At 42.5% G+C, this 23,238-nt stretch overlaps 1 protein-coding gene across 2 annotated transcripts in view; it reads right to left on the bottom strand.

Annotated features, from left to right (window-relative positions):
* Nucleotides 1–8,923: 8,923 nt before the first annotated feature.
* Nucleotides 8,924–23,238, bottom strand: part of ABTB3 (ankyrin repeat and BTB domain containing 3) — a 170,572-nt gene continuing 156,257 nt past the window's right edge. For both annotated transcript variants that reach the window (XM_062602739.1, XM_062602740.1), the window contains 6 exons: nt 19,954–20,059; nt 19,062–19,164; nt 17,179–17,260; nt 16,254–16,322; nt 13,055–13,168; nt 8,924–10,362 (listed from right to left, as the gene is read on the bottom strand). In XM_062602739.1, coding sequence (XP_062458723.1) covers nt 10,153–10,362; nt 13,055–13,168; nt 16,254–16,322; nt 17,179–17,260; nt 19,062–19,164; nt 19,954–20,059 — 684 coding nt within the window. In that variant the 3' untranslated portion in view covers nt 8,924–10,152. The remainder of the gene's footprint in view (nt 10,363–13,054; nt 13,169–16,253; nt 16,323–17,178; nt 17,261–19,061; nt 19,165–19,953; nt 20,060–23,238) is intronic.

Below are 23,238 nucleotides of genomic sequence, written 5' to 3'. Positions count from 1 at the left end.
TTAACATAACGACATCTAGCAATGACGAATCAATCTCACTGGAGACCTTAAAAGGATCAGCATCAGACAGAATGGGGTTTAAGATAACCTAAGGTGCACTCGGAGAAGACGCTTTCAGAGTTTTCCCAACGTTTATGCTAAAGACCTGATTATGTGATAAAACACATAGAGGTTTCTGATCCTGCTGACTGAATACATTATACTCAAGGGAGAATTATTTTCCTTTTCAAAACAGTAATTAAAAAATCAAAATAAATTAAATACAAGCACACATTTTAAAATAATATTCAAGTTGTGGATGCAGTGGACAAAAGCTGCCGCTTCAAATCACAACTGAGCTCCTCTCTGTTAATATATTCCCTTCTGCCTCGTTCCAGAGTGCCCTCAGTCTTTGGTGGAACAGGTTGCTCTGGAACATTAACAGCATGAAACAGGAGTTCTTCAAAAGTATCTAATAGACTTGAGAGGCTGACATCTTTGAACAAGCTACAAATATCTACCTGTCTTTTTGAGGAAAAAGATTTGGCTCCAGAAACATTTGTATTTCTTAGCTGTCCTCTTTCTCTTTTGAAAAACATCTGCCATCCTATTGTCTATACTCTGATTCTCTCCTATTTTTTACCTCTTATAAATGGATAAGCAAAGGGGAAGAAGGTTTCACCTGTGTTGTTAATTGCAGATGACCTCAAACATCCCTATGAAGGTATAAAACAGTATTTCAGCTACATCTGTGGGATGAAGGACAATATCTATGTATTTGTTCACAATTACTGTTAGGCTGGATGATCTTTCATTTGCTTCTCAATAAAAACTTGCCCATAAAACCCCAACAATGGATGGCAGCAAACAAAACTACTCCTCCAGAAAAACCAAACTGAAAATAATAGTAATAACCACAAATGCAAACCAGTCATGACTATTCCTGAATTTATATTACACGAACTAGGAGTCTGCCTAAAACCTGAAAAAAAATCCAGATTAACTTGATGGTTCCACACTGTTCTAGAAACCATCTTATTTCTAGCACATCCTTTCCTCTTGTTTTTATTTTTCTTTTTTAGCTTTAAGTTCAAAGACATCTCAGGGACAAGTGGGAGTGGATGAGAAGAGGCAGGAAGGAAGCAAAGAGTTGTCCCACTGACAGTGCTAGTTCTTTTGTCTTTTCAGGATGCTTGCGCGGGCATTTCCCCATTCAGCTGTTGTTTTCAGTGGTGAACATAAAGATACAAAACCAGCTTCAGAAGTGAATGACAGAGGAAGGATCACTTCCCCATTTAAAGATCAAGATTGTGTTTTCTAATTACAGATAGGCATTCAGCTTGGAAAATGCGAGATGTGCAAAGACTTCAAAGGTAATATAGTATGAAAGAGAGATGGAAAACAGACTAGAAAAATCAATGGAAAGGCTTCCAGCGATTTTCATGGGGCAAATTTCATCATGCTTTCATGTTTGGTTTGTGAATGATGTTATAGCAGATTCCTAACTTGTATCTTTCCTAGAACATTAATCTATCTTTCATTTAACATTTAAATTACTTCTTGAACCTTGTATCAAATATTTATAAATGCTAAACTAGGTACAAAGTGAAACCCATTTGGGAAAGTGGAGTGGAGGGAGGTTTAGCTGCACTAATGGATATTGCATTAATGCTTAGCATCAAGGAAGGCTGACTGCCATTAACAAGAAATCTCATTACAAACGTGATTTCACACCTCATAACATATCCCGTAGATCTAGTTACTGTCTATCTCTCTCTCACATACAAACATACAATGATAACTATGGACAGAAACCCAAAGCATTGCACATTCTTAACCTTTTCTTCCCAATAAAAAACCCAAACAACCGATACAACACCAAAACCCACAAAGAAGCACAAAGCGCACAGCTCAGATGATGTAGAACAAATTAATTTACGTGCCACTTCTGTCCTGAATGACTTCAGATTCTTTCCAGTCTTCAACCTAATCAAAAGCCAGTTCTGAGGATAACTAATGCACAAATGGCATTACAATAAGCTTTCAGATGTGCGGGATTGAAGGACACTTGAGTAGCCCACCCATTACTGGTGGGGGGAGTGGAGTGGGGTGAGGGAATGTTTGATTTCCCATGTTGGGTTTTATTTCTGCTGCTCTTAATTACATTATGGTTTTTAAAATGCAGGATCCAGATTCCACTGCTGTGTGGTAGTTGGCAAAGTGAAGAGAGCATTGGAAAAAGAGCACTGACCTTATCTTTGGGCTGTAAAAAGCTGAGCTGCTTAATTCACCTTGACGTAACACTGAAGAGGTCAGTTGAAGAAATATCCTGCATTGCAGAGAGTGGGATTTACCTATTTAAGTGTGATGCTCAGGCACCTCTGTTCCCCACTGGTACAGCACATATGGCCATACAGCAGCTGCAATACTCAGAGAAATATGGACAAGAAGCAACATACTGGTCAAAATGTACTGATGTGACTTAAATAAGTCAAGTTTTTTCTAGTATTAATTGGAATTCAGCCAGGAGCACAAGGTCAAAAAGCTCTCAGGTATTTTCCTTTGGTCCTTGTATTCTTCAGTGGATAAACATAAACTTGTAACTCCAGGAAGACTGCACATTTTTACATGTTCCCAAATGGCACAATTAGTCACTGTCTCAATAATGGCAAGGCAAAAATTAGTTCCCAAGGTATTTAACCAGCTGTCCCAAATTTGTCTATCAGCAGTCTACACAGGCTTGAGCAGGTTAAGCAGGGTTATTTGATCAAGTGAATGCCTGGATGCTGGGGAAGCAGCTTTCTCTCTGATGAGGCTCCAGGGGCTTCCTATGCTCCTTTCTACCTCCTGCCCCAATAAGGCAAAGCCAGTGCTGGGGTGCAGGGGGCTTTTAACAGTCCTCAGGAGCAGATCTCAGCCCACAGATGTGCTGTGAGCTCTTCAAAAGCTACGCAGAACAGAGAGAACCAGGCTTTGGAAAAGCTCATTTGAAAGCCTCTCACGTAGTAAGCTATAGGATAGTCAATTTATCCATTGCTGGGAAGGGGAAAGGGTAAGGCTGGACGCTCTTGAACGCGTGGCTTGAACAAGTCCAGATGTTTTGAGCCACGTTAATCCATCCCTGCCAGAACATGTGAGGTGTTAAGGCTTTGACCATAATTAATTAAAATGACCTTCTAGCACATTGGATTTTTCTAAAGTGGCTGTCTTTTTGTGTGTCTGAGCATCTCCATTTTCTAATGTGGCTTATTTTAAACCATGAATGATTTCTGATTGGGTATTTCAGAGAGTTTTTTTCCCTGTCTTTGTTTGCTTTAGAAAGGCAATAAGAAACAAGATTGCCTCTCACTGAGCTGGGCAAAGCCAAGTAATGGAAGATTTAATGAAAACACAGCAGCAGAGATGACAGGAAGTGAAAAGACCGAAGTTAACCACACACAAAGGGGTTCAGGCAAATTCACTGTTGCAGCTGTGGCAGTCAAGATATTTATAAGGACAACGAAAAGCTACCAGTTGCTAGAGCTCCACAGTCATATCTGAGCAGTGGGACCGAACAAACCCTCTTTGTGAGCACTAAAGAGACCAGAGCCAAATGGGCTGGTTGGGGATGCCGAGATGGGGCTACTTCCTCCTCACCTACCTGTCTTCTGCTCTGCCCTCCCCTCTGATTTCATGGAAACTCCTGAGTTGGAGAACATATGAAACAGGAAATAAGGAACACTATACCTCTGGAATCCAAGGCAAAGATCTGAGGTTAGACATTGAAATCTTTGTCCCTAATTCTCTTCCCTTACCTATTCATTAGCATGCCATCCAACATGGACAGAAACCTGTGCCTCATCACACTGTGTCATCACCACTGCAGGATGAAAGATCAAAACTGTAAGCTGAAAGAAGGATGAAAAATGCCTCTCCAAAGGAAAAGAAACACCAAAATTGCTGTTCTGGTACATCACATAAAATCAGGTGGACATTTTTTTGTCAGCTAAACAGCATAGCTTGCAAAACACAAGTTGTTTGTAGAATTTAGCCTATCCAGCCAATGTAACTTCTCTTTTAACTTGCTGCCATGTCTCCTGGCTGTTTTAGTGACAAGCAATCCAAGCAAAGCACATAAAGTATCGTCTTAACAGGGACTACTGACCTGAAAACATGAGATACCATATTGTAAGCCCTCTGCAAGTACCTAAGATAAATACCCAGTACGCCATCCATGTCTCTTCCATGCAAGAAGCCTTGAACTGACATGAAAGAATGACAGTTTAATGGCAACAAAAAGAAACTGCATACCCGCCTGCTATCTGCAGTGAGCTCGCTTCCCAGTTCTTTGGCTCACTGAAGGCAGGTGACAAGCACCCATCAGCTTCTGCAGGTTTCCATATTTTCCTTCTGCTTTGGGTACCACATGTGCAGTGTTTTCAGCTGCAGTCTCACTGAAGTCACGGATCATTGACTCAAAGCTGAAGACTCAGCTTCGGTATTTTTTGCCCATGGAGGACAGTTACAAATAGTAGGTCAGATGCAATTCTACTTGAAATGTGATGATCTGGTCAGAGTGGTCAGTTTTCACCTACTGAAGATAACAGGCCTTATCTTAAAACAAATAACAGGTTAAAAACTAACAAAACATTAATTTTGTTACAAACCTATGGAAGATGTGATTGGAAGTGCTGAGTTAGAGATAGCAATGTTGTGTGTATAGGTAGACATCTAAAATTAGTGATGTTCTCATCTATGGGGTTTCAGATATTACTTGAGTGCTATTTCAAGGCTAATTTTCTGCATGCTAGTTTATTAAATATTAGGACAAATTGCAAGCAGCTTTCAAAATGCTTATATATTTCAACGTCTCTGGGCCAGAGGACGAAAGCAACATCAGGCCCTTCACTTCTGTAAAGTGCTTGAACAGCCTCACATGAAAGACACTTTGTCAAACAAACTAACTTAAAGTCTTTGATTTCAGGTAACTCTCGTTCAGTCCCTCAAAATAAAATATCATCCACTGCCTTCAGAGGCAGCTTTAGTGAACACAGGCTTTGGGATGTCATTTTCCAGCAAGTTTTAAGACAGAGCCAGCTCCTGTGGGGACACTGAATACCCGCAACCAACGACAAGTTCTGCAGGTTCTCTGCTTCTCTGAGGATTTAGCCCATAGACAAGAGCACTAGGAACCCTTATTCCCTAGGATGGCCTGAACCTTGCCTTGAGTATGTGGATGTGTGAACTTTACCACCACCTGTATTTTTCTTGAACATAAAAACCCAACTTAAACAGGGTCCTGCATGTTGAGTCCCCACAGACCTAGTTGCATTACATGCCATAACAGAACCCTCCCCTGATTTTAGACAGGTACAAGGACGGGGAGAAAAGATGCCCTTTCTTTTTCCTCACTGCACCACCTCAGAGCAGTTTATTTCAGTACAAACTGAGGATTTCCCTTTTTCCTTTAATCTTCAAAGAGCAGCATGTGGTGCTGCGCTCTGAAACAAAACTAGAATTTCAGAAATCCCCCAGCACACCACACACTGCAGCCCATCCAGAACTTGTGCAGCGTCTGGTATGAAGCCAGTGGGTATTCAACACAAAAAGGCTCAGTGTCAAAAGCAGCATGTGGAGGATTCAGCAAGCAGCTCTCATTAGTGCCCATAGCAGCCTGGCTACTGAGCCTTCACACCTCTTTAAAGATGTTTCCTCTGTCTTTAATGGACATTTGCACAAATACACTCTGAAGCCGAGACCAAGCAGGCAAAACTTTTAGCTGGAGAAAAGAAAAGAAGTCTGAGCCGTTAGAAAGCTGGCCCTTTCCCAGAACACGGCATCTGGCCACCAGCTGTGTTTAGAGGACGGCAGGCAGAAGGAACAGATCACGGGAAAATCTGAGAAACAAGTAGACAGTGCTGACTTTTGTCATGAAAATAATACCAGCCTTACTCTGTGATGTCCAAAACCTTTGCCCTCCTACATTTCGCGTCCTTTTCTCTTCCCAGCTCTCAAGCCAATTATTGGAAAACTGCCCATTCAGGAGAACACAGATATTCTTTCTGGGCTTGGGAAAGCATCCAGTAGGGCTCTAGAGTAAAAAAAAAAAACAGCCCTGGGAAGTGTGGAAGTGTGGCAACTGGCAGAATGTGAGGCAAAGTGAGGAAATTCTGGAAACTAAGGAAGGACCTTGTGGAGAGGCAGAAGGAAAAGATCTGCCATGAGGCAGGGGCAGAATGCCTGCAAGTCCTCCAATACTACAGCACTGGATTAGGATAAAAAGACAGACGGAAAGGAACCAAAACAGCTCTTCACTCATTAAAGGCTGGAAAGTTACAATTAAAGAAGAAAATCACAAGTTTTTCTAAGGATGTTGTATTTCATTCCATTTCAGCTAGGTTGGAGCTAATATCTTCCCTCAAAATTTGTAACTTACTGCAACCCATACAAAGACTAAAGAAGCAGAAGGTGTTTTATTTTCCAAGATGATAACACCATCTCTCTAAAAAATGCTAATAAAAAGCTCTGCTGGAAAGAGCCTTATCTGATAGGCATGGTATTCATGGGCACCCACTGAAACTCACACTGCTTTTTAGATTAAACTGACAACAGAGACCTTCCTCCCCTAGCCCCAGATAATGGAATGAAGAATCCATGCATGAAGCCACATACAATAAAGCTTGGAGATTATGAAACAGGCTAGAAGACAGGATCAGAATTGCAACTGATCTTGATGAAGTGGGGAAATTGCCCCAATTAAAGCAGAACAAGTTTAATAAGGACAAGTTGAAAGTGTTACACTGTGGAAGGTGCAGTAAACAAATGCACAAATGAAAATGGGAACTCCTGGGAAAGCAGCAGCGAATCACCCAGGAATTATAAGAGAAGACAAACTAGATCAAAGTCAGCCATGGGGTGTTCTTGTAGGAAATATTCCAGGATATATTTTCTGATATGCTTTATATAAACCACAAGAGACAGTTAACACTGCTTTGCTTGCTACTGTATAAAACCCTTGCTGGAGTGCTGTGTTTTGGGGAAACTGGGGAGTAATGATAGGAATAACAGCAAAAATTAGAGACATAGAAAATAACTGCAAAAGAACCAGAAAAGATTATACCAGTGAGGAAAGTAGGATTAATCTAATACATAAAGTAAGCTTGTAAGAAGATCCTGTAAGATCATCCCTTCTCCCTTTCAATCAGGGCTTGAAGGAAAAGTGGCTCTATTTGCAGTAAATTGCAGTTTCTTAGGAAAACCTTCTGGTTATGAAGGAGGTGAAGGTCATGGATCCCTGTTATCCCTGTGTGCAAGCTGCACACTATCTGGCATGGAATTGAAAGTTACAGTTCTCTTTTTTTTAGGTTCCCTTCAGCTATACATCTGTGACTTCGGGATTACCAGAGTTTTGAAGGCCTAAAGTTACTCTTTTATAAATCAACAGCTGCAATCCCTGCCTGTAACAGCTTTGAATGATAGCTTCTAGGGGCTTATTCTCTCCTACCATTTGCCAGACACCGGTAAAGCAGATCTCACAGCACTAGTGGGTGCCACAATTTCTGTCGTGCTCAGCAATCCACATTCACAAGGACCCAAAGGAGCAAAGGGATACAGGAGTGCATGAGCTGGTGCTGGCAGGCTTGTACAGTGTGTGGTTGGAGGCATCTGCACTCTGCTGCTAGAGCCTTTGGCTTGTGTTGGCCTTTGAGTGCCCAAACACAGTGACCATTCAGTTCCCATATAGCCAAAGGATATTAAGCTCTTTATCTCTGAATGAAAACCAGTGAACATCACCACGGATACTCTCAACTCATCAGAACAACTTGTACAGTTACCAGTGTTCCCTTCCTAATGGGTTCCAGGCAGGTTCATGCAAATGCTCAAAAGACATCACCTTCAAGGGGCAGGCTGTATGCACAGGACTCTACATCCCCTTACCAAAACATAGTATTTGAGCTAGAAAGAGGGGTACAGCACCTGTGGTTCTCACTATAGCATTTGATGCCAGATTTATATATATATATATATATGTATACCTGTGGGCATGTTTCCTAGAAAAAACTATTTTGCCTATGGATATACACATACACAACCCCTGATGATTTTGTTGGGCAGTACGTGTGTACCCAAGAGAAGAATTTTAGTATCATGATTACTGTTTGGAAAGCTTTGCTATTTTAAACCATGAAGCTGTGGGGTGAGGTCTGCTTTTATCCAGTTATCACTGGCATGGAAAGATGGGTTTCCATAGAAAAAGACACACACCAAATGACAGCAGGCACCCCTGCGTGTTGCTCTGCATCAGCCATGGTCTTGCTTCACTAGGATCACAATGTTCACACAGAAGTTGCCATTACCCAAATGTTACAGACAGCATCTTGTGTGAACATCTACTATATGCATGGGAAAAAAAAGGTCTGATTGACTGACATGCTGAGTCTCTGTGACATTAGTGGCAGTTTAGACATTTTTTAATGTGTTGCAGAAACTGCAGAGGCTTTAAAAGACCAAGCACACAGGAGGATTTACACCTCAGAGTCATAAACCAGCTTCCTGCCGTGTTGGTAGCTAGAGCCAAAACTGTGTTCACTGAGCATGCCAAAAGCTACCAACATGGAAGAGCACTCAATTATCAATAGATAATTCAACAAAAGTACAAGAGGTTAACATACACTGTCAAAATAAAACTTCTGAAGTCTATGAACTGGGCACAGTTTCTGAATGGCATCCTAGAAAATAAATACATTAATGTCAGTTTGCCATGGAGAAGGCAATATCTTTGCCTACTTCTTGCTATGGTTTTCAGAGACACAGCATCGGGAATGTTGTGGCATGTAGCAGATTTGCTTTGCTAACAGTATGCCGCAAAATAAACAAAGTTTTAACATTAAATCACGCCCCCCATCCCACCCCACCAACCCCTGCACTGTAGATAACCTATACATTCTCAGGATACAGTGAGAAATCATTCTATTGTACATATTTAATTATAACTTAAAAAAGTCTAACTCAGACACAATCTCCGGCCAGTAGCAAAGTGTCAACACATGACTGAAGACCTGTTATTATCACTTCACTGTAACAAACAGAAATCATCACCTCGAGAAGGGTCTCCAGGGGTATTGTATCACAACCAATCGCACCAAATGAAAGAATGTGCTAATTTCACAAATGAAGTTTGACAAGAAGTAACACTGCATTAGTCTTGGCAAAACGAAGCACGAATGTAACATCTCACAGGTACAGTTACCATGCAAATGCATGTTGAGTTTGTCATTGTTTTCAGCCCCGAATCATGAGTAGCATGCAGTTCTCCTGCCCGCCCCCCCGCCCCCCAACTATTGTATTAGAGATAGTCTGGGTAATGTACCTCTTTGGTGTAATCATAGCCTATTAGGCAAGATTATACCACCCTAGGAAAGAATACAAGCAAAACTTGATCATATGTATGTTTACACAATGTACATTTTACCATTTAAAAAACCAAAACATGTTACATAGATCCTCAAACACAGCTCTGTTGAAAATTAAATTTTAAGCTTAAGAAATCATTTTTAAACTACAAGGCCACCCCATTATTTTTTATGAACAATTTAAAAAGTTCCCACCCCTAAAAATCTGTCAGTATATTCCCTCAGCTGCAATAGGCTTACCCACTCTCTAATACAGTTGATCTTTGCTCAACAGCAGTAACAGTTCTTACATTTCTTAAATGCATGAGATAATGGACTCCGGGATACATATAGTTCTTAAGTATGTAACACAGGAACAAATCTGCCTTAAGTGATCAATTGGTCAATTCTGGTGTACCGCAGCACCACTGCTCAGTCAGGGGCTTCTGGTGTTCACTGAGTTCTGGCTTTTGTTGGCATCAAGCTCCACAACCACATGTATGTGCGTGTGTGTGTGTGTTCGTGTTCAGAAATTGAGTACAACAGCAATTCACTGGATACACTGGGTACTCTGTTTGCTCAAAAACATGGAGGAGCTTTTGTCTTCCACACTCCCTCATCCAGACAGGGCCGCGGCCCCAGCACAGCACCTTTGGCCAACACGGAACTATTTGGATGCAAAGTAGAATTTTTTTAATTGCTTTTTTCGTAGTCGTTTAAGCAACTGCAATGGGTTTAGGCAACTGCCACAGCAGACTGAACTTGCAGGGTCTTTATTAGAGCGTTACCGTCTTCCGTAGCTTTACACAATGGAGCCCTTTGAAGAAGACAAATGGATTGACTGAATCCTTGTGGCCAACGTCCTCTGTAAGTCCTGTAGTACATTTTGACCAGACGTTTCTCCGTTCTTGTCATACAACAGCTGTTTGAATGCTTCATTTTCAATGAGGACCATCATATTTTTTAGAAAGTAGCCTTCACAATAGGAAGATAGTTCTGTGACTCCAAGAAACTACAAGAAGTGAAATTAGAGAAAGATAAATCTGCTCAGCAAATACAGTGCATAAGAGCTGCATACAAACAAACACACAAGCTAAGCCTTTCAGACAGGCAGAGTAATGCTTACACATGTATGTCTGGGGAAATGTACTACAGACCAAGTTTCATGACTGCCATCCTCAGTAAGGATGGGACATACGACTGCAGAAACCCGTCAGGCAAAGTTTCTTGCTTCAAGAAATCTTTAGCAGGGAAATGGAGATTTGTAGGGCACGTGTAGAGCAAACCTTACATATGTGAGTGAAAATGTATGAGCAAACCTTAAATGACCCATGCTGGTCATTTGATGGGTGACCTGTATTGGTCACAGAATCATAGAATGGTTTGGATTGGAAAGGACCTTAAAACTCATCCAGTTCCAAACCCCTGCCATGGGCAGGTACACCTTCCACTAGACCAGACTGCTCAAATCCGTAGATTCTGTGGTCATACAAAGAGTACAGCCACAATATGCCACTATAGCTGCAATTATAAGCGTGCAAATACGAAGAGTAGTGCTCAGCCTACCCTCCCACCCAAGTAAGCTCCTGCAAAGTCTGAGCTCTGAGTAAAGAGTCTCTAGGCCAACCTGTTTGCACATCCCCATCTGGAAGGGCAGGTCTCAGCACCACCTGAGCACCTGCAGATGCAGCTGAGCTTGTAAAGACTAGAAACGGCACCTACAGCAGGAGCAAGATACTTAAAGTCTGCTCCTGGCTGATGTGGTGGTTCCTGGCTTCAGTGCCTGCTCACCTTATTCCCAGCCTAACTGTTGTCTAACATGAGTTTCTTCCACGCTTCAGAGAGCAACATGGAAAAGCAGACAGCTGGCTGGCAAGCTGCACTTAAACTGCATGTGAGCTCCTCTGGCTCACCACAACCATCTGGTCTCTTCCACCACATACCATTATCTCATATTCACATAACAAACAAATGAAGCTACTGTGTGACAGAAGCACTCTACGCAGAACAATCTGTGCTCAGATTAATCACCTGCACATCACACAGACAGGGAACCAAAAGATGGGAGTGCCTTCTCTGCAGACAGCATAATAGAGAGGTATCCAAACTAGCTTTAAATGTGTGAGTTCAGGTCCTGGACACCTAGCTATAGCAGTATGAAGCTTAGCCCATGTAATATACTGGAAGCAAGGTAAACTAACCCATGCAGAGCTCTAGGGTGATGTGGCTTAATGAAGTCAAGATTTCATTCACAGCTAACTTGGCTGTCTCTGCAATGCGCAACCCACATCAGTGCTAACATGACCCCAGCCATGAAAGCCTCTCAAGGACACCATTTCCACTGCCACCACTGGAAGATGCAGGCAAAAAAACCTTGCAGGCTGGGGCCCTTGCAGGCAAACAAGGAGCTGGATTTAATCACTGGGTTTATTCAGTCCCATCACCAGTGGTATTCAAGTCCCTTAGGCAGGTATAAAGTTCCATGTAAGAACTTTCTTCAATCAGGATGGAATAACAGCTACATTTCACAATTCAAAGAAAACATGCGATTTTAAACCAAAATCATTCATTTTACTTTTAGTAACTAATAAAAACTGAGAAGCTCCTACATGAGCTAGAAGATAAATCAGGTATTTTTCAAAAGATTCTTGCACTGCTGATTTTATTTTTCTATTACAATAAATGGACCTGCAGATAAAACTCATTTCTTATTCATTTTATATGTGGAACTTTATACTATTTCAAACACTGATTGCATGTTATCTCTACATCAAGACTTAACATTACTACTTTCTGTAAGAAATACCTGATAATGTGAATAGAGGTCTGCAGGGGTTTGGAGCAATCTGCAGGATTACTGTGTTCAATCAAACCTCCACGTCATGCTGCACCATTTTATCATGCGTATAGACCATGTAAGTTTAGAAAAAATCATCTAAGGAATGCTCTAAAAATATTTTGTTGCAACTATTTGTGTATCATTTCTGTCTTCTGAATGAAAGTCTTAACTACTAAGTACACAAAAGGAGGAGAAAAAACTGAAACTAATCAATGTGGCAACCACCTCCATCAATGAGCAAAAATAGGGTTTCCAGGTCAAAAAATGCCATGCTTTTATGCCTAATGGCTTAGGCCCCCTCACAAGCTAAGTAAATAATTTGATTCCAGTTAGGAAGCTGCAAATCTCTCTGAGACACAAAATTCTCATTACCATCCATGCATGGCTCTGAGATGTTGTACTTTGACAGCATGGCATTTTTATACATTGACAAGCTGTCACCAGCATGGAGTGTGTCACCACAGTGGGCTTGAGGCAGGAGGGAAAGAGGAATTGTAACGGAACCACGTGGCTTGGAAGGTGAAAGAGAGGTGTCTTACTCACTTAGGTGATTCCTGTTGAGTAACGCAGCAGTTTGGGTTGCCATGACAAGGGATAGATCTGCCACACGGTGGTACACTTGAATTTCAGCCGCACAGGGAAGGAGGTGAGAAGTTGCCACTGATGCTCTTACACTACATGATTTTGGACTGTCACTATACTAGGTACCTATTGGCCACTCAGTCACAGTAAATGAATGACAAATCTTAGATACATAAAAACATACTAAGCATATGATATATGTATGTATCACTACTTATCATAACAGTGACCTATGGATATGAGGACAGCCACATAACATGCAAGCATATGAAGTTATTTTTACCTTGGCATGATTATAAATATCCACACAGTTTTCTGTATTAATGCTTTTTGCACAAATGATCTCACAGTGCCGTTGTAAAGCTTCAAGCTGGAAAAATTTAGCAGCAGAGAGAAGCTAAAAAAAAAAAGAAGGGAAAAAACAGTCAAAACTGCTGAACGATACAGAATCAGAGCTTGCTTCTTTACTGTTTCATTATATTTCTTTCTCTGCCCCTACTTCAGTTAGCATGAAAGTACTGACAGTCAGACTGAGAAGGTTGCTTGGTTGCCTCAACCCTTTGCAGTCCCCTCTAGATCATACTGGGGGAAGCTGTCCATGGAGAGACCACCACAGGCTGCTCAGACCCATGTGCTAACTTTGGAATAGGGGCAGTGGTGAGGGGGGGGGGAAGAGAAAAACAAAACAGCAGCTTGGAGAGTCTCTGGTCACTTTGAATCATGACTTGGCAAGGAGGGATCTGCAATTACATTCCAGGAAAAAAAAAAGTTCTGGTTCAACCATTCCCCAGGCTGTAGCTGAAACAGAGCACCTAGGTTGGGTATGGGGATGTCAGCAGAAGGACCAGGACAAGAGGATATTGGAATTCAAACCAGATGATGATGACCACCCTGGGCAGACTTAAAAGTCCAGAGAGGCAATAAACTTCAAATCTGTCATCTCAGCAGGCTCAAGGAAGTGGAATCAGATCTCCACATGCGCCTTGCTCTAGCTTGTGAGCAGCAGTAAGGTCACAGCTAGGCCATGGCCACTAAAACACTGGCTGACTCCACATTACTCCAAGGAGTGGGTGCACAGTGGGATACAATGCAAAGGTGGAACCAGCTTGGTGTGAGGCAGTGCCTAGTTAACACTCATGTAGTGTCATGTCTATATCGCTGTACTGCCATGACTCTCCTGCCATCAGGACTCAAGCTGACCTCCCTCTTCAGCCCTATGGATATACTGCCTGGATTGGTACTGCCTTGGGATCTGTGAGCATGACCTGAACCCACGGGGTGAAAATAGCTTGAATTTTGATTTCTCCAACTGATTTCAGTAGTGCCAAGATTTCTGCTATTGCTCCCTTTCTGTCCTTTCACAGCAGGGAAAAGGGATTTCATTTCCTGTCTTTCCATGTTAAGTCATTGCCTCTTGCTTTCTGCTCCGGCTTAGGAAGCAGGGGTTCTTCACTGTTGACACCTTGCTCTAATCCAGCCAGGTCTCTTAGGCCAAGCTGTTCAGGTGTTTAGGCATTTATATGGCCCTTCCCATCAATAGCTGCATGACAAAAAGCTATCCTGTGAATCCCAAAAGGGCTTTCATGCCACTAGGTAGGAGCACTGGGGAACAAACGCCTGAAACTTCCATGACATTACTCTAACTTCTCCTATGCAGTCTGCTTGAGCTCTGCTTTAATCCCATAAATAAATCCAAGTATTCAAAATCTGCAGTGCTGATGTGACAGCAGCCAGCTGGCCCCAATTATGAAATGCAGCAAAGATTTCTGTGGAGTATTTCTGGTGCTTCTTGTTATCTTATTTGTAATAAGGCAAGTTGCTAAATGCAGTTTTGAAAGATAAAGCCAAATCCTATTCCAGCTGTCTCTGTGGCTCAAGCAGTCACGTGCTGGTTTGTAATTACTGTAAACTGTGAGGAACCGTGGCTAGATCTGTTATCAACAGATCAATCAATCAGTCATACATTCTTGAGTCACAGAAGTTTTGAGATGTCACAAAAGTAGAGCAAAGCTGCCAGCTGAACTGCAGCGCAAGCTTTTTAACAGCCTAGGTGGTAACACAGGCATCTCTATAAAGCTGTTGTACTGCCTCGTCTAAGACTTCTTATTCCAGGGAGGGTAAGAAATTCAGGAGCTTCTTTCAAAACTACAAATGAAATCATACGAGATTTCATACAAGGTATGAGAATCAGTGACCTTGTCCTGTAAAGATCAGAAAGTCAGGGTGGGTATGCTTAGTTGAAAATCCACCACCTGCACCAGGAAGGGGTAATTTCAGTCACAACCAGTTCCATCCTCTCACTGCCAGCAGGGCTGGTACAGATGTCCCTGTACCCATCAGAATTGATTCACCCTGGCCACTTGTACCCTAAAGAATTGCTCCCAATTTGTGGTTAGCAGTACTTTGGTAAATGCCAAGCCTTGCATAGATGCCCCAGGCAACAGTGTCACAGGGACAGACTAACTAATGTAAGCAACAGTAAAACATCGTGGTGGTAGACTATAATCTGTACACTAGCTGTTCAAGATTTTAGTATTTACTGTCCTGTATTAATTTTGGCTACCATAATTTGGTGACTGTCAACAGGAAAACTCCCTCAATGGCTATCAAGAATTTGCTCTAATATGTCTTAGTTCAGTTTAGTTGAGGTCATTAGGTTGATCATAGCTGGCAATGACAGTACACAGTATTTGGAAGAGGATGACTTAACATCCATAGAGGTTGCGGATGTGTGGCTACATTGACAGCTCAGTCAGTCCAGCTGGCTTGGTCTGACTTTCACAAATGGGCACAATGGCACTGGATGTTTTAAATCCAGTGAGAAAGGGGCAAAGAAGTCTCTGTAGCTCAGGGAGCAGCTTAAAGTATTATTCAGAAAACTTGACAGTCACATGCTTGAAACTGAACTGAACTGTGATTCCAGTGGGATTTCTCGCATGGTTAAAGCCTGGTACATGCCCAAGAATTCTCCTGAGTGAAGAACCGAACAGGATGCTTTTATGCTGTTGAGATGGGTCTGGACATGTAAGCCTGAGCTAATAAACATAAAAGCAAGAGTATGTCAGAGGGAAGCTGTAGAAGAGCACCTCAACCTATCAGGCTGAAAGATAGAGTGGATGGTATACTATGCTGTTGGGGGCTCATTCCAGATTGTGGTAATACCAGCTTTGCATTTCCTTGAAAGAGCCTCTCAAAGCACCTAACTATATATTTTTATTTCAGATACTTTTGGGGGGCTTGATGACCATAATTTTTATACTCTCTCTTCTCTGACAGCCAACTTCATACTGGCAAAAGTTACCATTAACAGATGACTGGCAGAGAAGGAGACTGAAAGTCTCCTGCAGGACTCCAGACAGCCTGTGCACTGCTGGCTCTAACAGGAGTGTTCATGTCTTGCCCAGTGGCCACATGCCCTTTGGTGAATGGTACAGAGATCACTTAGCATTGCTCCCACTGCAATTAAGATAAATGTCTCTTACCTCCATAATTTCATTATTTTTAATCAGGAGTGACTCTGCACCTCCATAATAAAGATACTGCATAACCAGCTGTAATAAAACAAAGGAAGTGTTTACAAAAAGCTATCCAAGACATCAGGGAGTAGGGAGTGATGTAAAGATTGTAGGCAATACCTAAGGCTCTCCAACACCACCAAGGATTTGTAAATAAAACCAGCCCAAACCTCCCAATTTCAAGATAGATTTTACTACTCTCTCTCTCAAAGTACATCACTGATTCAGGAAAACATAGCATATATAATAGTTATTCCCTTATTCCTTCCCTGGCAATGGCACCCCCACCTTCACCCAGCTGTGTGTGGGCACGCATGGATGATGAGAAAGAGTGGGGGAGGCTCTGCATTGTAATACAAGCCAGCTAAGATCCCTCTGCAGTGAGCTTCCAGCAAGCCTAAAGTTACTGTAGACAGCTGGGAATTATCTGCAGCAGTAGCAGTTGATACGTGGAACTGTCTGAGCTCTGACTCAAATAGAGGGAAGCATATACCATGTATACGCTTCTGATACAGAAAGAAAGCTCTGTATTTTCATGGCAAAAAATTGACTGAACAATGCTGCTAAGGTATGGAATTAACTATTTCTTTTGCAAGTCTGTCCATTAAATACAGAAAAAGCCAGCAAGAGAAAAAAGAGTGAAGTGCTTTACCTTGATATGCTCTGCTTTGTCTGCACAGCCCATATACATGCTATTGAATCTGGCTGGGCACAACATTTGCAATCAGTAGCACTCGGCAGCTTAGAGTATAAACAGAGGTGAAACCTGTGCTCATGAAACCACTACTCTGAGCTATGTGTTTTCTAAATACATACGTACTAATTTGGACAGGGCATGTACGATGTTCCTATTACATGTTCCATTCAAATTCAATGTGAGAACTGACTTTACCTGAAAGATGGGGTACTTCACATAGTTGATCTCAATACAAGTACTATCGGATGCGGGCTTGCTAGACAGCAGTGCTTTAAACCTAGATAAAAAGAAGCAAGATTGAAATACCAGCCCAATTATCTCTGTGAAAAGGCACAGTGAAGTGGAAGGACAGCATCAGCTCTTGCAAATACATTTCAGTACACTGAAATGAATGGATTTGTCACTAAAACGCATCAAGATTTAGACACTGACATAACATTCAAACCAAAAGGAAGATGCCACTCTTTCAGGAGATTTCAATCTGAGATTTTGGAACAATACATCTAAATACCACAACAAAATAAAACGTACATAAGAAATTCGGATTCTTTAATGGTGCATATTACAAAACCAAAACTATTGTTTTCTTTCCCCCTTGCCCCTTGGAGGCAATATGTTCTTTTAGGAAGACACACAACATTTAAAAACAGCACACCTTCTTTTTTTGAAGGACATAGATTTTGGCCTATATTCATTATGCTGTTTTTAAAAAAGTGTTTTGGAAAAAAATATTAAAGCAGCTACACTGAGAATTTTCATGCTACATATATGTAGGCTCAGTACACGTGTAAGAAGAGGCAGGAGAGAAAACTGGACAAGATGCTGTTCTCTTATTATCAAAACCTGAAATTCAGACACAAGTTTCTGGAGAAAACCCCACATTCTAAGTTAACAATTGCAGACTTATGTGAGACATATCTGTATGTAGCAATCTATTTCTCAAAACCAGATATTTCCATTTGATCAGAAGACAAAAATAGGAAATATGCTGTCAGAAACATCTGTCCTTGTAATTCCTCTTTTTGGTAATTCACCTGACCTTCCAACAGTAGTGTGAAGCTTGGTTTATCTATCAAGACAAGCATTTGCTGGATGGTAACCTTTTCCACATCATGACTGCATCTTGTTAATTAACATAGAGGTAACAATTGATTTGCTTTTCCTAGTGTCAAACTCTATTATGAACACAATTTAGTAGGTTTAAAGCTGGAGTTTAGAACATGTTTGTACCTCTACCAATAAGCTCCAAACCAAACCACCCATTTCTTAATAGAAGGCAGAGTTAGATACTGCAGTTGCTTTCTGCAAGTCTCCTTACTCTGTGGTGTGGGTTGGCAGCATGACTAGCATCAGTTCCCATGGTAGCTCAACTACCCAGACTCAGTGGCTCATCCTTGCCACATCTTGACATAAGCTCCTATGGCGGACTAGCTAAAGTTGTTTCAAAGCACACCTTTAATTATAAAGCTGCATACAAATAAGATTTGGGTTGTGCTGGGTAACCCACGTCCAGCCTCCTGAGCACAGGGAACAGACGATAAATACTGTCTTTGAATACAGTATGATACGTTTCATAGTTACTTAATTTTATCTTAAAAGGGTCAAATGCTGTCAATGAAAGCAGTGATAGGAGTTTGTTTTTGGTGGAGACTGCCTACACCGATGCAAGGCAGGATTTAGCCACTGACAGGATAAATCATTAGGAATAAAAATATTAAAAGACTCCTCTGCGATCAAGAGCGGGATGCAGCAATGAGCTCCATGCAAATGCGCCTCAGTGGAATGAAGTCAGATGCATGGCCAGAAGCATGGATGATTTATTGGGTAGGAACCTAGTGATAGCAGGACTTGTTAAACACCCTGCAGATCAACAAGAAACAAGCTGTTGAGATGTTCTTCATAGGAAAAACTTGAAGGCTGGGCCACTAACCTTCAAAGAATCTTAACATAAAAAACCAAAACAAAACAACAAACCCCCCCCAACCACCTGCAAAAGAAACCCAAACACCCCAAGAAAACCAAACCACAAAATTAAGTTTGATTTTTATTACAAAACCAGAAATGCCTCTTTATTTTACCTTGGTGATGCAGTAAATAGCAATACTCTATGTGCATAAAATGGTCTTCCTTCCACCAGAAATGTAACATCTGACATCTCTTTGTTGTTAAGAAAATGGGGATCTAGAATCACAAAAAGAAGAAAAAGAAAAAAAAAAGCCAATAACTTTGGTTTGGAAGAGGTCATGAATGTAGAGAAGATTATCCTGGTTTGATAAAACATGACAATAGCATAAAAGGATATTGTTTTTAATTAAAGAGTAAAGCCTATGAAGCTGTTGTGGAGAGCCTGAGCCCCCAGACAGCCACATGGAGTTCAGATGAAGAGAATTCAAAGCTTTGAATTCTGTGAGGACCTTTGCTGACAGCCAGCCATCCCCGCTGAGCGGAGCTGGCAAGGCCTCCCAGCTCTGCTACCCAAAGTAAACTACACCTGAATGGATGCTGGAGGGCCCTACGCTTATTTATACCCTGTTAGACCCCTCTCCCTGTGTGGGGAAGTCTTTCTGCCCAGGGAAAGAGGGTCCTGGAAGACCTCTGGTCTTCTCTTGGGCACATTAAAATGACCTGGGCTCTGTCTGCAGGCAAGGAGGGCTGTGCTAGCCTGGCAACACCCACAGCCAGCCACAGCATTTTCATATGTGGGCAGACGTTTGGCTCCAAGCTTAGATTCCAGCCTAGTTATCAACACAGACAAATCTTTGCAATTTATGGTCCCACTCTAACACATCTGATGACCCCCCTTGATTTCAGTGGGAGTTTCAGGTCAGGCTAAGTTTGGGGGCCTTTTTCTAGTTCTGCCTTTCAGATTCAGGTTTTCCTTTGACTCATGCCCACCCGCCACACAGCCAGGACACAGACTTCCCACAGCTCTCCTCTGAGAACCAACAAGCACTTTCAAGCCATGCTTACCGAGGCGAGAGGTCTGCTTGCGTTTAATTTCAACAAGCTTCGGAATAGGGTAGGGTCCATAGCAATGAGTGAAAATGACAGAGAGCTGCTGGCTGATCACTTCATTCTAAGCAAAAGAAAACAGATATATGCAATGTAAGCTCATTGTGCAAAGGAACATCAGTGTGCCAAGGAGATGTTACATTGTTCTCAAGAATTGCCTGTTTTGAGGCTGAAGAATGTGATTGCTGAAGCTTTATTAAAAATCAGATTTTAGGATTACCAGTATTTGTTAGAAATGACAATTCTCATTTACTTGATTGCTGTGTCTCCTGTAAGAATCAGTTAAAAATGGAAAGTCCTCTCCTCGGACCAGAGGTCTTCATTTCTAAAAAACTCCATAGCTCCTGTCCCCTCCACAGAAACAAAGCTCCCTTACAATAGTGATATCATTTTATTTGCAGGCTTTCCGTACTGGAAAATGACTTTTTGTCACTCTCTAGAAAATGGTCATCGATCGTGTTTTAGAAAACCAGAGCTACAAACAGATACAGCTGTACAGCCTGCATGCACTTCTAGAAGCAACAATCTCACAAACAGACCCTCCCCTACAAAGTGACCAAAGCATCACAGTCTCCTACTGCATCTCTCCTCATTCATTCCTAAATGTTTCGTTAATGTGCACTTACAACACTAGCACTAGCCTGGGCATCACTGTCCTAAGGAAGCCATGAGACCATAACAGAACCAAGTCTGGATCCTGACTGTATGCATTTGTTCCAAGACTCTAAGGGTACACCCATGGGACACTTTGCTAAGTGCTAAGCAACTTGAGTGTTCATATGCCTAAGCTGCAAGGATAGTGAAATGGATTTAGAGCTTAACTACCCAAGTCACAGCTGAAAGCAGGATTTAAAAGCTTTGGCAAATTTTTCCTCATGCTTTGCTGATAACAGAGGCAGGTCTAGCCAAGTTCAATGGTGCCACATGATGACATCTTTTAACTATGCCCTTGGTTGGTGATTCCATTCCACACCAGGAAACTGAAGAGGCGAGGCAGATAGATATGAGAGGGTTCAAAGCCAAGGAAATAAGCAGGTGAGGGACAAAACACCCTAAATCTTAATAGAAAAATATGAGGCGTGTAGATGTTATACTAAAAATATCTGCATTCTTATAGAGTAGAAATTGAAGCTTTCCCTTCTCTGAGCGCATTTCAGCTCAGTTTTAACAGTGGTTCTCCTTAAATCCCACAAGAGACAAGGAGGAGCAGCAGAGATCTTGTAATGACTCCCTCACCACATCTAATCAGATGGGGTGGGAAAGGGTAGAGCTTTGTCCTCACAGGCACACGCTGATGTCAAAGGAAATTACACGCGTTTGCCTGCAGGCGGGAGTTGGCTCCTACTCCTAAAATGCAGCATTGAAAGAAACGGTAAAAGATAAGAGAAACACTGATACTAAGAGACACCATTTAGCACTGTGCAGGGACCAGCCCTCAGAGGGGGTCTCACCGCTGTGGCTCCAAGACAAGGAGGATGTCTCACACTGGAGGCATTTCTCTGTTCAGCATCTTCCAGCTGGATCTCTGCAAAACACTTCACAAAGGGAATGAATCACAGGGCAAAGAGAAAAGGAAGGTTTAAGGCCAGATTTAAAGAAGGAAGTGACTCAGCTGCCAGGAGGGCTGGCTGGGAGAGCGCTAGACAGGGCAGAAAGAGCAATTGCTTCTCTGCTCGGAAGGGCTGTGCTGAAGCGCTGTGGCTGACTGAGTCAGTCATGGAGGAGTATGTCTGGGGGGATGTTGATTACCAGCAGGGCAGCTCCCAGTTGGATCCAGCAGATGCTAAGAATTCAGTAAATACAAGAAAGGATGGGGATAATTCTGTGGTTCAGAGCAGAGGGACGCTTCTGGAGAGGAGAGGCGTAACTGGAAGAGCAATGCTAACCTTTACCTGTGGTGAATAAAGCAGAGTAACTGCACTGAAGAGGATAGCTATTGGCAGCTTCCTCTCGAATCTGCCAGGGTGCACAAGTCCTGTCTATACCACTGAGGTTTTAGTGGTCCATGAACTCACCAGTCACAGCCACAGCTGTACCTGGGCAAAAGCTTTTTCAAAAGGCACAAATTCATCAATAAAGACAACCCATCTCCTCCTTCTGGGTGCCTGTGGGAATGCACTGATGGAGTACCTGGGTATTGACTTCCCAGCGCCTCATTAGGAGCCAGAGGACTCACTCACCAGTCTGAGCTAAGGCACCACGTGCCAGGATGTCCTGGTGCACTGAGACCAGGGAAGAACAGGCAAAACCCAGTCACACAGGTGGGTGAAGATCCCTACTCATAACTCCAACCAACGTGATGAACCCCATGGGAGCCTGCCTATGTAAGCAAGGTGCTGCCTGGGTCACCAACAGGGCATGAACCCTGTGGTGTGCAGACACAAGCCCATTATAAAGCCACCTTGCCACTGACTGCCCACAAGTCTGTGAAAAAACAGGTCAAACAGCTCAAATTATCTCAAGATGTGATACATTCACGTAAGAGATGTTTAAAAACCTCAAGAAAAGGCACATCAAAGAAAGTGGGGCCATCAGGCAGACAGTGGCTCAATGCGCTGCAGAACTTCAGACCTCCAGTGCAGGACTCTGATCTCATTTGGCAGAGAGGAGGTTTGGAGACCTTTGGCTTGTGTCGATAACATTAAATACTTACAACGCATGCCACTGAAAGGCTAAAAAATGTGCTTGTCTAGAAAGCTCATTTAGAGCCATCGCTAACAAACAGCAGCAAGTTTTCTCTCTGAGACACAGGGAGGGGAGTGGTGAGCTATTACAGCACAGCAAGCTCGCCTCCCACACCACCCTGCATGCAGCCAAGCTTACAGGGCTGTGGCTCTGGATCTGCTCCCCACAGAGCCGCTGATGGCTTTTACCAATAAACCAGGCAGAAAGAGGCAGCAAAGAGGAAAGAGGAAAGCAATGCTTTGCTTGTCACTACATGGCTGGGGAAAAAAACGGCTTTTTAAAGCCAAATCCTGCTGTTGGAGCAGGGTGAGCTGGGATGCCTACGAAGTAACTGGGAACAAATGCATGAGTCCATGACCTGGGGCACCAGCATTGCTCTAAGCAGAGAGGACGACATGTCCAGCCTATTCAACCTTCCCCTTTGCACAGTGTCCACACTGGGAAGCTCAGATGATGCCCTGGTTACCATATCCATCCTGTTTAAGCACAGAGTTGGGTAATTCCTCCTCTTTTATCCTATCACCCCACCAGCTGTCTGTGAAAGAACAGCTGTAAGAG

The sequence above is a fragment of the Pezoporus occidentalis genome, unplaced genomic scaffold (assembly GCF_034315485.1).
Source record: "Pezoporus occidentalis ecotype Australia unplaced genomic scaffold, CSIRO_AGI_Poc_V1 ctg78, whole genome shotgun sequence".
In the NCBI taxonomy this organism is placed as follows: domain Eukaryota; kingdom Metazoa; phylum Chordata; class Aves; order Psittaciformes; family Psittacidae; genus Pezoporus; species Pezoporus occidentalis.
The sequence above is the reverse complement of the archived record's forward strand: the minus strand, read 5'-3'. Positions and strand labels throughout refer to the sequence as shown.